Source organism: Tasmannia lanceolata, unplaced genomic scaffold (assembly GCF_043159265.1).
Source record: "Tasmannia lanceolata isolate RefF3 unplaced genomic scaffold, GAP_Taslan_0.1 ptg000020l, whole genome shotgun sequence".
NCBI lineage: Eukaryota > Viridiplantae > Streptophyta > Magnoliopsida > Canellales > Winteraceae > Tasmannia > Tasmannia lanceolata.
In genome coordinates this window covers 29,465,493-29,483,041 of record NW_027518697.1, presented here as the reverse complement: position 1 = coordinate 29,483,041, position 17,549 = coordinate 29,465,493, and the positions used below count along the sequence as shown (strand labels likewise).

Below are 17,549 nucleotides of genomic sequence, written 5' to 3'. Positions count from 1 at the left end.
GAAATACGTATAGAAACACACAGATTTCCTACCTTGGATTTTCATTTCGGGATACTGTCAAAAAAATTAGCCTCCTAAAATCTGCGTCGTCTGGCACATAGTTCAAAAAAATAATTTTTTTTAATATTTGTCTCTTTATATCATTTTACGACTTCTCAGCCTTTTTCTTTGGTTGCGTATAGGTATATAGATAAATAGTGCCATTTACCTTTATGATCGGAGTACCGGACAACCCCGTATGGATAAATAGTGCCATTCACTTTTGGGTTTTTTATGATATTTGAAATAAAGAATCTGATTGGGGATGACATTTTAACCCCACTACAGTACGCATTCGCCCCCCTGTTAACGTGAACAGTGGGCAACTTTAACGCTTTTTGACGTCAAATCACGCTAAAGAGGGCCGAATGCGTACTGTAGGGGGTGAAAATATCATCGATTATTGAATTAAAGTAGCGGTCGTAAAAGTAGCGGGTTTTCCGGTGGAAGGACGAATAAGCAAAAGCTGGCTCTCTGACACGTGGATTGCGTTTGACTGTTGGATGAACATCCCAAGCCCACTGATGAAGAGTAACGCGAGATTGCGGAAGAAGAGTAATGAATGAGAGAGAGAGAGTTTTGTTCGGGAGGGAGGGAGAGAGAGAGAGAGAGAGAGAGAGAGAGATGAGAAGAGGGATTATTGATTGTCTTCTCTGTGTCTTAAATTGAGATGTTGCAGAGAGTAAGGCACTGCCATGGCGGCGTGGCAGGGCTGTAATTCCGTTCCTTTAATGCTCCATGGCAGAGAAAGTGATCGAAGAAGCACTGCTGCCCAAAAATCCAATTCGTTTGTGAGGAAAGTTAAAGAGAATTGAGTGAAATCGCAGACCATGCCTGCCTAAACCCAAATAAAAACCAACAAAAAAAGGCCCCCCAACAACACTAGGATTGAGAACCAAGAGTGAGATTTAGGTGGGTTTTCTCCTTTATTATTTTTGTTTTTGCTCTCTCACCACAAGAGCAAGATCCATTTCCTGTCCCCCCCTCTCTCTATGCTATGGATTTTCTTCTAAAATTCGCGGTTGTGTCAAGACAATGGCTGGGTTTTCACTAAGAGAAAAGCAAACCCAAAACTCAAACCAAGATATCCCTCGCGAAAGCCTATTTAACATTTCTTATCAAAAGGGATTCGAGCCATGGCAACAGCAGCACATACACCACCATCAAGATGTTTTTTACTCCACGGGATTTGGGGTCAGAGGGGTTTCTAATGAAACTACCTTGTTCTCGAAATTTATGATGATGATGAGAGGAGGTGCAAGTGGGAGTAGTGGGAGTATGAGCTGCCAAGACTGTGGAAACCAAGCTAAGAAGGATTGTGCTCATATGAGGTGTAGAACATGTTGCAAGAGCCGAGGGTTCCCATGCCCTACCCATGTTAAGAGCACTTGGGTTCCTGCTTCTAAAAGACGAGAGCGTCAGCAACAGCTTGCCACTGTTCAGCAACACCAACACCAACATCAGAATCTCAAGAGGCAGAGAGAAAATCCCACAACTTCCTCTCTAGCCTGCACCGGTTTACTCACCACTATCCCAGGTACAGTAGCGCAAAAGCAAACAGTTGATTCAAAACCCCAAAAACCAAAGCCTCATTCCTCTAGTGAGAATGAGAAAGAAATTGGGCTTACCCCAATTTTCTTCTTAGGACTTTGTATTTTTCCTTTCTATTATTTCTTGAGGCAAGGCTAGGATTCTCCTTCTTGGTTCTGTCTATAATATTTTGAGGTCCGCTCTGGGTAAAAACAATGGGAGCATTCTAATTCTATATATTGATGCTTTTGAGTGTTTTTTAGGGTTGGAAGTGGGTAATTTTCCGGGGGAGGTGAATTCTCCGGCTGTATTCCGTTGCGTTCGTGTGAGTGGTGTTGATGATCCAGAAGATCAGTATGCATACCAGACCGCGGTTAACATTGGCGGCCATGTGTTTAAGGGCATTCTCTACGACGAAGGCCCTGATAACTACCAATCTATCTCTGGCGAAACATCCATCTCAAGAACTCTCCTCGCAGCTCCTGTTACAACTACAACTATTACTCCAACAACGGCTTCATTGCTAGATCCTTCTTCTCTCTACCCAACTCCCCTTAGCGCTTTCATGGCGGGTACGCAATTCTTCCCACAGCCCAGGCCTTTTAGATGAATGGGTTTCATTAATTAATATTAACCTTGCTTTTCGGCTCCATGTTGCCAAAGATATGGCCGATTTTTCACCGTCTCCCTCTTTTTCCTTGTCTCCTAACAGTCTGCATTTGTTTAGTCCCATGAAATGAACTACCTAGGAGAACATTCGAGATGTTGAATTTAAATGAGTGACGATGCATGTCTGAATCAATTGAAAATTTGTTTCATGAATCAAATGCATTGGATGCAATGCCATTTCGTTTGGCTTCTTATTTCATTGTCTATTGTTATTTATTAGTTTTTCGGCTCGCTTTTTCTCGTTTTACCCGTTCTTTTGTTGGCCTGTTTGAAATGGACGAGATTGGTTTCCTGTTTGGTTGGGCAATTGGTTTCCTGTTTGGTTGGGCAATGTGTATTTTCATACCTCTTTTTTATTGGGTTGTGCGTTTTAGGGCACCCCTGCAATGACTTTCATGCATGGTTCTCTTATTCTCTCATTTATTTTATTTATTTAGTAGTAGCTCCTGCCACAACTCTGACGTTTTGTATAATATGGAAGGTAGATAGGGTATGAATGGAAGCAACTTTTTTCTGCTCCAGCACCCTTATGACAGAATGAGAAATATTATGTTGCGCTGGTGTCTGTTGAGTACTGAGCAGAAGCTTTAATATCATTGTCACTAATCTCTTTTACCACGAAGACAATTATTATATGTGCATAGAACTATTTTCCATGTATGTGAAGCCTAGATACCTCTAAAAGTTATTTGCAAATAATTGATATAATTGTTTCGGAAATAATATAATTAATAGATTGTATTAAAATAATATGATCTGTTAATAAACAGCAATGTTGGTGGCGCTCAAAGTGGCCCATAATTTTAGACATGCATGTCATCAACGCCACTTGGTTTATATTAAATTTTGAGAAATATATAGGATAGTTTCTATTCTGAGCTAGGTTTAGCCACATATCAAATACATGTTAAGGACTTACAGAGTTACAGGATCTTATTGATCACTTAAAGACGTGTGATTAGTTATAATATTATTCCACCATGCTACACACCCATTATACTTGATACGATCGGGAGTTTGTGTTCATAATCCATACATAATCTACTCGATCTAGATACTCTTTAATTTCTATATATATTAGAAAAGAGTTCCCACCCCCTAGAGTAGATAACTTATTTACTCCATAAGCTTAAAATACAGTAGGAGCAACATTGTTTGGGTGATGCAAACCATTCATTTGATGGGCCCTCACATAGATAGGGTACTCCCAAAAAATCTGGTCCATATGATCATCCCAACCCTTCGATTTATGGAAGCAAAAATGGACGGGTATAAACCTTCACAAATCGGTCTATTTTTTGCCTCCACAATTCAAAGGGCTAGGATGATCCTATGGAGCTGATTTTTTGGGAACACCCTATCTATGTGAGGGCCCATCAAATGAATGTTTTGGATCACTTAAACAATGTGCCCCCACTGTATTTTAATCCCACAGAGTAGATAAGTTATCTATTCTAAGGAGTGGGAACTCTTTTATCTCACACACTTTCTCTCTCACACACAAATATATATATATATATATATATATATATATATATATATATATAGAGAGAGAGAGAGAGAGAGAGAGAGAGAGAGAGAGAGAGAACGATTCCTACACACTTGTGTAGATAAGTTATCTACACACTAGCTTAAAATACACTGGGGGCCCACATTGTTTGGGTGATCCAAACCATTCATTTGAGAGGCCCTCACATAGATAGGGTGTCCACAAAAAATCAGATCCATAGGATCATCCCAACCCTAGGATTTGTGGAGGTAAAATGGACATGTATAAACCTTCACAAATTAGTCCATTTTTTGCCTCCGCAGTTCGAATGGTTAGGATGATCCTATGGATCTGATTTTTTGTGGATACCCTATCTATGTGAGGGTGAATGGTTTGGATCACCCAAACAATGTGGGCCCCCACTGTATTTTAAGCTAGTGTGTAGATAACTTATCTACACAAGTGTGTAGGAACCCTTTCCTAATATATATATATATATATATATATATATATATATATATATATATATATAGAGAGAGAGAGAGAGAGAGAGAGAGAGAGAGAGAGAGAGAGGAAATGGTTTGTGTGCAGCTGCACAGATAATTTATCTGTGCATAACCGCCACAAACCATGGGGGGGCCACATACTATTGATTCTAACAACTGATTGCAGAGTTGATCATTTTTGAGGGATCCAAAGCATTCATTTGGAAGGCCCTTCCATGCATAGGGTGTGTACCAAAAATCAGCCCTATAGGATCATCCTAACCCAATCAAAGTTGGAGGGGAAAATGGACAGACACTGTTTCTGCCCATTTTTTGCCTCCACAAATGACAGGGTTAGGATGATCCTATAGGGCTGATTTTTGGTACACACCCTATCCATGGAAGGGCCTTCCAAATGAATGCTTTAGATCCCTCCAAAAATGTGCCCCCCCATGGTTTGTGGTAGCCATGCACAGATAAGCTATCTGTGCAGCTGCACACAAACCATTTCCTCATACACACACACACATATATTTATATATAGAGAGAGAGGAAAGTGTTCCTAAGCTATAGCTTAGATAAGCTTATCTAAGCTATAGCTCAAAAACACATGTGGCCCCACATTTTTGGGGGATCCAAAACATTCATTTGGAAGACCCTTCCATGGATAGGGTTTGTACCAAAAATCAGTTCTATAGGATCACCCTAACCCTGCCATTTGTTGAAGGAAAAAGTGGGCAGAAAAATGGACACAGGGTGTCTGTCCATTTTCCACTCCACCTTTGATTGGGTTAGGATGATCCTATAAGGCTGATTTTTGGTACACACCCTATCAATGGAAGGGCCTTCCAAATGAATGCTTTGGACCCCTAAAAAATGTGGGGCCACATGTGTTTTTGAGATATAGCTTAGATAAGCTTAGATAAGCTATAGCTTAGGAACAACTCATATATATATATATATATATATATATATATATATATATATATATATATATGAGAATGGTTTCTACACATAAGTGTAGATAAGTTATCTACACACTAGCTTAAAATACAATGGGGACTCACATTGTTTGGGTGATCCAAACCATTCATTTGATTGGCCCTCACATAGATAGGGTGTGCCCAAAAAATCAGCTTCATAGGATCATCGTAACCCTTCGAACCGTGGAGGCAAAAAATGGACAGATTTGTGCCCTATCTATGTGAGGGCCAATCAAATGAATGGTTTGGATCACCCAAACAATATGCCCTCCACTGTATTTTAAGCTAGTGTGTAGATAACTTATCTACACTTGTGTGTAGAAACCATTCTCTCTCTCTCTCTCTATATATATATATATATAGAGAGAGAGAGAGCTATAAGATTGTGCGCTCAAGGGCACCAAAAAATGGTGCGCTTGAGGCGTTATAACGCCTCCCATTGATTCTGCTATGTGCTTTCTCCATCAAGCGCACCAACACTTTTCTCATATATATATATATATATATATATATATATATATATATATATATATATATATATATATATATATATGAGAAAACGGTTCCTACACATATGTGTAGAGAGTTCTCTACACACTAGCTTAAAATGCAGTGGGGGCCCACATTGTTTGGGTGATCCAAGCCATCCATTTTAAAGGCCCTCACATAGATAGAGTGTCTACAAAAAATCAGATCCATAGGATCATCCCAACCCTACGATTTGTGGAGGTAAAATGGATGTCTTTAAACCTTCACAAATTAGTCCATTTTTTGCCTCCACAGTTCGAATGGTTAGGATGATCCTATGGATCTGATTTTTTATGGACACCCTATCTATGTGAGGGCCTTAAAAATGAATGGTTTGGATCACCCAAATAATGTGGCCCCCACAGTATTTTAAGCTAGTGTGTAGATAACTTATCTACACATATGTGTAGGAACCGTTTTCTCATATATATATATATATATATATATAATGTATAGAAAATGTTTCCTACACGCAAGTGTAGATAAGTTATCTACACACTAGCTTAAAATACAGTGGGGGCCCCCATTGTTTGGGTGATCCAAAGCATTCATTTGATGGGCCCTCACATGCATAGGGTGTGCCCAAAAAAGCAGCTTCGTAGGATCATCCTAACCCTTCGAACCGTGGAGGCAAAAAATGGACAGATTTGTGAAGGTTTATACACGTCCATTTTACATCCACAGATCGTAGGGTTGGGGTGATCCTATGGAGCTGATTTTTTGTGGACACCCTATCTATGTGAGGGCCAATCAAATGAATGCTTTGGATCACCCAAACAATAGTCCCTCTGCTGTATTTTAAGCTAGTGTGTAGATAACTTATCTACACTTGTGTGTAGAAACCGTTTTCTCATATGCAAGGCCCTATCATAGATAGGGTGTGTATAAAAAATCAGCTCCATTGAATCATCCTAACCCCTCCAAAAGTGGAGGGCAAAAATGCGCAGATTTGTGGACAAACAGTGTCTGTCCATTTTGACCTCCACAAATGGATGGGTTAGGATGATCCTATGGAGTTGATTTTTGGTACACATCCCATCTATGTAAGGGCCTTTCAAATGAATGCTTTGGATCATCCTAACAAAGTGGCCCCACATGTGATTGGGCACTCGAGCGTACCATAAGCTTGGTACACTCGAGCATACAATCCTTTTCCTCATATATATATATATAGACACACACACACACACACACACACATATATATATATATATATATATATATATATAGAGAGAGAGAGAGAGAGAGAGAGAGAGAGAAAACGGTTTCTACACACAAGTGTGTGTGTGTATATATATGACAAGTGTTCATGCGCAGTTGCGCGGGGAGTTACCTGCGCATTAGTGGCTTACAAAGCCACTGATTGGTCGCTTTTTGTAGACCCCGCAAAGGTGGACCCGCCATAACAACCAATCGGTGGCTTTTTAAGCCAGTAATGCACAGGTAACCTCCGCAGCTGCGCAGGAATACTTGTCTCTCTCTCTCTCTATATATATATATGTGTGTGTGTGTGTGTGTCTATATATATATATATATATATATATATATATATATATATATATATATATATATATATATATATCAGGAAAAAGTTTCTGAGGTATCGCGATGACATAAGTTATCTACTCCATCGGCCAAAAATACAGTGGGGGCCCACATTGTTTGGGTGATGCAAACCATTCATTCAATGAGCCCTGACATAGATAGGTGGTGCCCAAAAAATCAGCTCCATAGGATCATCGGTTTTAACCTCCACAAATCAAAGAGTTTGGATGATTCCATGGTATTGATATTTTTGGCACACCCTATCAATGTCAGGGCCTATCAAATAAATGGTTTGGATCATCCAAAAAATGTGCGACCCCTATATTTTGGCCCGAAGGAGTAGATATGTTATCTACTCTCTAGAGTAGAAACTCGTCACTCTAAGATGCACAATATACACACACAAAAAACTGCTACATAAAGTTAACTGTGTCATTACTGAAGCATGGGTTTGCAGATATCATAATATTCACACGTAATGTGTGAGATGCCCCTTGGTTTGATAGACATACATCGCTATACTAAGTTTTTTGAACGGTTGTTTATGGCTTGCTGGGAACTGTACCATCCTTTAAACAGTTAATAAGAAAATGTACAAAGTAAAAAGTTGAGTGCATTATGGAAGCAAATGAATGCCTATATGATTTTCCTATGTACCTATAGAATCCAGAGAATTTAATATATAAGCCTTATTCATATATAAGCCTCGTGTAAAGTTCAATGCAAAATCTTTCTAGGATGTTTTTACCATGCATTACATTAACCAAAGGAAAATAGCATGGCCATGATAGAACCAGAGAATTTAATAACTTTAAATGAGCCCACAAAATATCTGTGTGTATAAATGCACCATAGTAGCTATGAAGAGACCCCAAAAAAATTACACTCGAATAAATCAATTTTATTGAGGCACGATGGCAGCTCTCTAGCTAAGGCAATGGAGAAGTTTGATGCGTTTGCCATGAACGAAACTCTGATGGGTTTTCTCTTCATGCCTCTAAATGATTGTGTGGTTGTATATGGGTTTTCTCTTCATGCCTCTACATGATTGTGTGGTTGTATATATAGTTTCTTAGGTTTACACGATTTGCAAAGATTGCACAAAGATTTTGGTTTGCCATGAAAGCAACTCAGATGGACAAAAAACAAATAACTAAAAGATTTACATAGGGTGTCCAATCTCCAATGATTTCTCATGATTGTGTATCTGATGCAGAACATGCTACAGCATTGAACAAGTCACTCCTATTTTTGTCATCTTCTATTTATTCTACTATTTAGGTATCAAATCTTGTTCCCTTGGTTTGTCATCTATTTATTCCATTGTTTAGGTATCAAATCTTGTTCCCTTGGTTTGATTTTGGTATCCTTAGAAAGGGTTTTTGATTAATTAGCTATCTAACGAGACCAAGGTCATCTGATTTGAACATGATATGACGAAGTTATGAATAATTTACAGATGTGCTACATATCTATTACGTGAGCTCTATTTTAGGATTATTTCAGCCATGTCTCTAACTGTTATTTGTGTTGCTTTAGATGGAAGATTGAGAAGAATTATTTAGGTCTTAAGTTAGAATTTAGGGTTTTTATTTTTGAATTTTGGCTATTCATATAATGTAATGACATGAGGAATGAAAAAATAGTTTTGAAAAAAGTTAATTTCAGGAATATTCTTTTTGAAGAGAGTGTGGACTCTCTTGCGTGCGTCAAGGAGAGCATGGTTTCTTCATGTGTATAATGGAATTTTTCGCCAAAACCGTAGTATGGGTTTTTCAAAACCTCACAAGTTGTTTTAGTTGCTTCTTGTGTGATCTCCATCTTGTCATGCATCTCCAAGGTCTTGCATCAGTTGGTATCAGATCATAGGATATCTCCGCTACATGCATGACTAAATGAAGAATTCATTCCGTCGAACATTGTCCTACTTGATCTAGGCTTGGAAAATGGGCAACTTCAACAACTGGAGACTTTCATACACATTTAGCACTACTCGAAGACTGCATGCATGAGCAAGATAAATATGGATTTGAAAGTGCACGCCTTCGAGACCGTTTTCATGGTTAAATGCCATATAAGGGATCACAAAAAGATGAGAAAAGGTAGGAAGAGGGGAAGGTTGATGAAACGTTGTTGTTATGGTGTCTTCATTGAGGAACAATTAGATTTAGATGATAATGGCATAAACTCCAAGTTAAGCTCTCTTCAAGTAGGGGTGAATGATGCAGAACGTTCAGAGTGCAACAAGTTACTTATTCTTCAACTTTTATTTTTTTCATCTTTTACTAAACATTCTTTTTAGGTATCACTCCTAGAACAGTACTCACGGCCCAATGCATGACAACGCCAAATACCATCAAAGTAACCTATACAAGTATCCATGGCTAACAAAATAAAATCAGATCCATTCACATCCTTATATAATATATCAAGTCTTACGTGAGTTCAAATTAAGAATCACAACTATCTCACTCTTATCTAAAAATAATCAAAATAAATGTCTCTCTCACTCTACAGCTACTAAAAAAAAATGTACTCTCTAATCTAAATAAATTAAAAAGTCTTAAATCTAAGATGATGTTCAAGCATCCACTCTCTCAACATCTTCGCGAGGATCAAAATCTGAAAATGATAAATCCACTGTCAACCAAGGCACAATACTAAATAACGGTTCATTTTAGTTGAGTCAAGCATGCCAAGAAGAGTTCAAAGAAGGAAATCATAAATGAGAAATGTAAAAAGTCAGTAATCCTAGATTTTTCATATGTTCTAATAATTTGATTGTGGACAAAAGACAAGGTGATCATATCTGAATGGGTGGGTGGTCAAAGGTGTACGTTGCAAAGTTCACAAATGTCAATGTTTCAAAGAGAGATATGTAAAGGTCTGAGGTAACAAGGTTCACATAGGACTTCTGGGTCATTGGCCTAGTCATATAATACCACTTTATAATGTGGTTCTAATGATACTTTTTTGCACCGACGGTCGGTGATGTAGGAACTAGTTCTTGTTCTTACGCACATATACCTGTCAATAGGGCCAACATATGTCCTTCATTGGTGGAATCTAAGTTCTTACATACATATATGCCAATGCATTGTGACCCCATTGGTGCGGTTATTCTAAGTTCTAAATCCAAGCCTAATAGAAGTGTTCACAATCATAGGATTGACATAGATATGAAAGGGTGTAACATGGATTTATAAATTTCCCAATTGAAAAATACATAATTAGAGGGTATTTAAATTCAAAGTTCTAAGCATATCTCAAGGAATAAAATGTAGAAATTCATTGTATCTAAACAAGATCATGCAAGATCGAAGAGTATTCATGATGGAAAGGGCCATATCCAAAAATCATAAGAAATAAGAAACATGGGATAAAGGCATGCTAGACACGAAATCAACTGAGAACAAAGGTTCACATAACTCTAAGATGTGATCACATTACACATAGATTGAATCTGAGGGTCAAATGGTTTGGAGAATCAAAGAACAAAAATAATATGTTATCACGTACCTCGAAAACACAACTCCAATTTCTTTGGTATCCGAACCCAACCACCTTGCAACGGTAAATCGCTCAAATAATCATAAGGGTATCTAAAATCAGTATACAGGGTATGGCAGAGGCACTAAACACTCATTCGTGGCCGACTAGAAAGAATACAGTATACAATCCTAGGCTTTCCGGAGGGTACCACATAGTAATATACAATTAATATAGTTTGGAAGGACCCAAATATTTTTTAAATTGTTTTTTAAGATTTCTGAAATGCCCAGGAAATATGAAATCAGACGAAAATTTAATTATATACGAAATATTGAAGTTTCAGATTCTCGGTCGTAGACAGAGAAATTCAAGGTCGACTGCTCGGTCGACCAAGCCATGCCTACATGCGTAGTGTTTATGCCCAATTTATCAATTTTTATTTATTTATTAATTATTTTATTGATATTTCCTATACATGCCACATGCATTACCTTCAAATCGATATATCTTATTCAATTCTTATCAGAATTACACGAGGTTGGGCTCCTTACATATGATCCATGATATTAGGTTGGATCCCAAAAAGACACATAATTCACTAGCGGACATGCATCTGGATAGTTGACCCAATCGACATCAGAGAAGGAACATATGATATTAGATGTTGAGCACAGAAGGAGAATTCCAGAGGTGGTTGCCCCTTTGAGATAGTGATGGATCCATTTGATGTCTATTCAATGATCAGTCGTCCGAGAGTGCATGAACTAACACATTTGATTCACGACAAATGAGATATTGGGTCTCGTGAGAAAAAATTACTGTAGGTCACCCATTGTGCTTATGTATTTAGTGAGCTTTGTAATATTAGTACCAAAGAAGGGTGATGGACGTGTTGGAGGCCAATCGATATTGCGTGACTTGGCACCTATCATGTTTGTTCGGGTCAGGTGGTCAGCAATGTACTTTCTCTATGGATGTACCTCCATGCTGAAAAAATACTGATGAACCATTGATCTTTGATTGTGAATTCACTATGGGGTCTCTAGTGGAGATGGCAAAGTGCAACTTCATTATTCTGGTCATGATGATATCGTCGACATAGACCAAGAGTAGAATTATAACACCCAGACAATGAAAATGAATCTGAGGTGTCAATGAGACCCATGAAACCAACCTGTATTACAGAAGAGAGAGAAGCCTATTACACCATGCAGGTATGCCTATTTTAAGCCTTAGATGGCTTTACGTAAGCGACACATAAAAATATTTACGGGTCGTCAAAACACAGTGGTTGGGACGTGTATCCCTCTTTGGATAACATGCCATTAAGAAAATCATTATGATTGTCTAATTGCTTCATCATTCAACTAGAGGAAAAAAGCTCAACGAAAGAACAAGCCTAACCATGGTAGGCTAGATGACATAGCTAAACAGGTCGGTGTCCTAAAACCCAGTATATTTTGCATGTTACTCAATAAAAGTTTCTTTTCATGATAATTACTGGGTAACTATAAGTTAAATATGTGTGACATGCTACTTGTTATTGATATGTATTTGTCCTTAGGTAACAAAGTAGGAAACCCATGCTCATGGATTTACAGATCCTAGGGAGCAAGGAGATATGGGATTCTGGTTATATGCAGACCTTAGTAGTTCATAGTTGGGGTTGATGTTGGACACTTCTTTCTGTATACAACTAGCATCTATCTTGCCATCATGCACGAGATGTCGAGTGACTTATCTCAATCACTCGGGTAGTGGACCCTAAGCAAGATAGAATGTGTATGACAATGAGATTGCGTACTGAACGGGATAACATTAGAATAGCTTGTGGACAAGAGATAGTTGAGCTATTCTACCAGACAGGACCCTTTACATGTCCTTTGACCTGAGGGGTCATATTGGTCTATTGGCGAGTCTCTCATTCTTGGTCTATCTAACCGTGATTCTCTTGGAGTCACTAAAGGGTAGTACTGGAGTGTTGAACAAACCTTCGAGGTCAATAGTGATACTCGACATGGAATTCTCCACCTATTTCATAGGATAACATCTACGGTTTTGGTCAGAGCAGTAGGCTTAGAAAAATACCTGGCCAGGTGGATTTGATAAAATATTTATCAAAGGATTTTACAAAATAAGTTTTAAAATATTTTTAGCAAATGCATTTGCTGGCCAACACTGCTTGACTAAAAGGTATACCGTGAGTGAGCCCAAGGGGAGTTGATGTCCACCCCCCGTAGGACTAAACTCAGTAGATGTGGACTTGGAGAAAGGACTTGCACATTTGATGTGATTAGTAAGATGATGATTTGACAGTTATCTTCAGGGTTACGTCTCGATGGAGGCCACTAACTCAATGCGATTGTAGCATTGGCTACGGAGCAATAATCGCAGTGGGGCCCATTCGTGGGTTCTGCAGGATCTACCGCTGAATCCCTGCTACGATCCCACTCACTACTCGATTGACCTATTATTATCTATTAGATAGAGGTCTCACATTCATTTGGTTGCTTATGCGAACTAGTTTCGTGGCATTGGATGCATTGAAATGATATATACAATGTATATAGTGTATATGCACTATGTGATACATTGGGAATACCAAAATGGTTAAGTATAAACCATAAGGGTATTTTGAGAATTATAGAAAAATATGGATGGAGTTTTTTATCCCATTGGATGGGAGGAAATATGTTTATTTAATTAAAAGAATTAAATAAATATTTGTAAGTTTAGCTTATAGAGTGGTTTTACTAAAACAGTCATAACTTACTCATCTCTGGTCAAAAATTAATGTGTAAGTACTCGTTTCGAAGGATGTTGAAAGATCTAGAACTTTGTAGTTTATGATATTTTCTAATTCATTCATTTACTTGTCCAAAAGGGAGGTTGAAATTTGACCAACAGGCTTATAACGAGAATGTTGAAAAAGGAAACAATGTGAGATATTTTTAGGATTGTTTTTATCCAATAAAGCAACCACGTTTTTTACTTGGAAAAAACTCAATTTATGGCCTAAAAGTCTAATAATTTCTAAAAACACTCCCACATTATTTGGTTTCTATTTTGAAAAAGCCAACTAGCTTGTTTCCAAATTGGAGCTTCTAATTGTGGCTAGTTTCTATGTTTTGTGAGATTTTTCTAGAAGCTTTGGGTTGTGTATATGAAAATTGAGAACTCTATAAATACAAGACAAAGGAATAGAGTTTGGAAGAGCGAAAAATTACGGAAATTGCGGCCAGCCTGATCTAGCCGCGAAGAACGAAAAACTCCAATAACGGGTGAAGACGTTAGCACTACTCGAAGCCCGCATCCATGAGAAGACGGCCATGCGTGGAAGCTGATTTCCACTGGTTTATCCCCCAAATTTTCATTTGAAGTGTCCTCTAAAATTTCATCATAATCAGTCTCCATGATGCAATCAGGGTCCTCATCAATGGCTTCTAAATGATATAGAGGTGTACGACAATCATGCCCCTTGTGATCCTCGTAAAGAGAAGGATCGAACCGCAATCAGATCGCCTCTAAGAAACCCTTCCGGGAGTTGATCAGATTGTTTGATTTTGCCCATTGAAACTAAGACAAAGCAGGTCCATCAAAATGAAATGAACTGATATGAATACGCTGATCCTCAGGTATACTGTAATAGGTAAAAAATTGTTCTACCTTGAAGGACCATCTGATGGCATCTGTACCGTCGAACCGCGGAACATCCAAACGAAGGAATTTGTTGTTAGATGGAGCTATCTCGGCGATTCCTTCATCGGAATTTCTGACCGAGCGATCGTCGTTTGGTGGCGGGGAAGACGATGTCGAGGGAGGACGAATCTGTAATTGTTTAATCAGGTTGACCAGTTCTTCATGTTGTTGAGTTTGGAGCAAACGAAGGTCACTGATATGTTGTTGATGATTCTTTAATTGCTCGTCAAATTTTGCTTGGGTTTGTGTATTCTCGGCCATGGCAATGAAGCTCAATGAAAGCACCAATGTTACAGATCTGATAATCTGTAATGGCAGATCTGGGATCTAGTTTAGAATTTTCAGAGAGAATAAGAAGAAGAAGAAAGGTAATGAGGGCAGAAAACAGAGTGAGAGAATGAAGAAGGAAGAGATAGAGAGTGGAAGAAGGGGATTTTTCTCATTCATATATTTTCTGCTAGTGCTTACTCTCTTAAAAAGGAATATGTCACTGTCAGGTTGTTACACTATTCCGTACAGCTGCTGACAGATTCTTACCTTTTACAACTAATTACAATTGAAATTGCATTTAACAGATAACTACCAGCTAATGACTCTATTATTACTTAAGCTGGTTCATTACATAGTCTCCCATCCACATGGCCGGTTTACGCTGGGCCCTTCTTGTATGTTATCCACTTGATCCCCATTCATTTCTTCTATTCCCTGATTTGATTATGGTTCACTTGTCAACCCTTGATCTAAAGATCTATCAGTAAGCAGTGTGGGTTCAAAGGGGTAATTTACTTTCTTAATGAAGCTCATTTATTGGAATATAAGGGGGATGGGATCGGAGAGGAAGATGCTAGCGGTGAAAGTTGAGTATCGAATATTGCCTCTCGAAATCATCATCCGAAACATGCCCATTATGTCTTTCCTTCAACTTGGGCAACATGAGCTTGTCTTACAAACTTACAGTTATAATGCCTATTTTGAGCAGAAAGGTAAGGCGAGCAGATCGATTTAGGAGAGCATACAAAACTACAAATGGGATTATAAGGATTATTTTTGTTGTTACTACAAAGGTGAAAATGCTCAAAGGATCCTCTTGAATTTGTAAAGAAAGCTTGCTGATGTAAGGAAGAAAGGAAGAGATGATGGGTTATTGCATTTTGATTTGTTACGCTGTATTTACTTACTTGTCTCGGGTATGCCCGCGCCAGCACTCGTTAATATTTTGTATCGCATGACGGGACTATGGTCCCGAATGCTTCATTAATATTAATGAAATATGTCAATTTTAAAAAAAAAACAAGAAACTTAGTTTACATTTGTTCCATGAAAAATCTCAAATGGAGACTTACCCATTGTCCTATTAGGAATAATTAGGCTTGGAGAAGTGAGTAGTTCCATTAATACATGTCTATTTTTCTTTTCTTCATTGTATATGTTCTGATGGTTTTGTTTGGGTTACTTTGAGAAAGTTCAAACTAGACACTTGTTTGTTCTGTGTTACGTGAAAGTTGGACGTAGAGCCCTTCTAAGTTTTTGTTACATTGCTCATACACACTTAGAATCAGATTCAGTGAAGCAGTATCTTGCTAATACAGGCATCCAAAATACTCTTTCTCGCTCATTGCGATTGCTTTTCAATTCTTGTCACAGTTGGGAACTCCGGCTTCCTCTGTATAAGTCTCTATGACAACTGCCATTTATCTGGCCCTTAAGATGGGCCAAGTTCGGATCCATCCAATACTATGGCAGAAACCATAGACGATTTGGGTGGCGCTAATGCCTGGCCCGTCTTACCTCCCATATTCACAACAAGCCCTTGTGCTCCTTGTATTCTCAAGTCGGCCCAAGGCTTCACTTGCTCGACCGAAGCCCGTCTTAAGGGGGCAGCTCAGCCCAACTTGGCTACCCGATTCATTATACATGAGGCAGGTTGAAGACTATGGCATGTATTGTTGGGATTGAGCCCATATCTCAGTTGAAAATCCTTTTGTATGACAACCACGAGGTTGCATGTTCAAGTCCACTTACCTCTATTAATAAAAAAAAATTCATGCAGGGTGTTGTGTTTAAGATCTGTTGGATCCGATTCATATCCATATACTAGGATCTGAAATCATATCGGATCAAACCCAAGCATAACCACAGAATCCGATTCATATCCATAATATAAAAAATATTTATGCAGGGTATTTTTTATCGGGCAGTGATAAATTCACATCCTTGAAAGAAGAGTACACCCCCTTTTTAACAGAAATCGTTAAGCGTTTAACTCCCGAAACATTAAAACTTGAACGATTTCTATTAAAGGGGGTGTATTCTTCTTTCAAGAGGATGAATTTATCACTGCCCATTTTTGTCATATAAAATCCCTAATCAAAATCATCGTCCTTCCTAGGAGTCTAAAAAAAAAGTATATTAACTACGAAAAAAAGCTTTTATCAAAGGAAAATTTTTATAGTTGCCAAATTCCCCAGCTATGTTTAAATCAATTGATAAACAATTTGTTACGATTTGATTCCTTATTTTCCGATATCGATCTAACAGTCAATAGTTCAACTCAATTTGGATAATTCTTATTTCTTCTCTTTTAACACTTTTTAACCATAAATAGCTATGTGATATTAAAATTCCTCTTAGCCAGTCAGAAAAGTGTTTAATAAAATGAGGAGAGCCATTATCAAAATAAGGAAGTTCTGGCATCATTTCCCCATAACACAAAATATAAGAACAAGCTTTGCCAAATGAACTTTATGTAAAGCATTGCAGATGAGACCATGGTAATACAGTTTCTCATAGAACTTCTCATAACATATTCAGCAACTTTCATATAATCTTCAAATTTCATAGGGCTTCATTACGTCAAATTTACATCTTTTACTCAGCCAACGGTTACCAGACTATGCAACTGAGGCCCCTTTCTGATTCTGCAGACAAAACAAATTCTCAAACAATTTTGGGGCCGGAGGAAGAACCATAGGCTCCGGCGCCATAAAATTAACAATCTTCTCGTGAACGTGATACCTAAAAAATTGCAAGAGTAACAGACTGAGAAACTGAAAACTTACATATGTTGTCACATATAGAAGGTAAATGATA

General features: G+C 38.1%; 1 protein-coding gene across 2 annotated transcripts; it reads left to right on the top strand.

The window, feature by feature from the left end:
• Window positions 1-608: 608 nt before the first annotated feature.
• Window positions 609-16,495, top strand: LOC143854468 (protein SHORT INTERNODES-like). 2 transcript variants are annotated; one of them, XM_077364461.1, is made up of 3 exons: window positions 609-1,576; window positions 1,833-2,141; window positions 16,104-16,495. In XM_077364461.1, exons 1-3 carry the CDS (start codon window positions 1,075-1,077, stop codon window positions 16,163-16,165), a joined length of 873 nt encoding a protein of 290 aa, XP_077220576.1. In that variant the 5' UTR covers window positions 609-1,074; the 3' UTR covers window positions 16,166-16,495. The 2 variants fall into 2 exon arrangements, with proteins under 2 accessions (XP_077220576.1, XP_077220577.1); XM_077364462.1 differs by lacking the exon at window positions 16,104-16,495 and adding an exon at window positions 11,331-11,648.
• The last annotated feature ends 1,054 nt before the right edge of the window (window positions 16,496-17,549 follow it).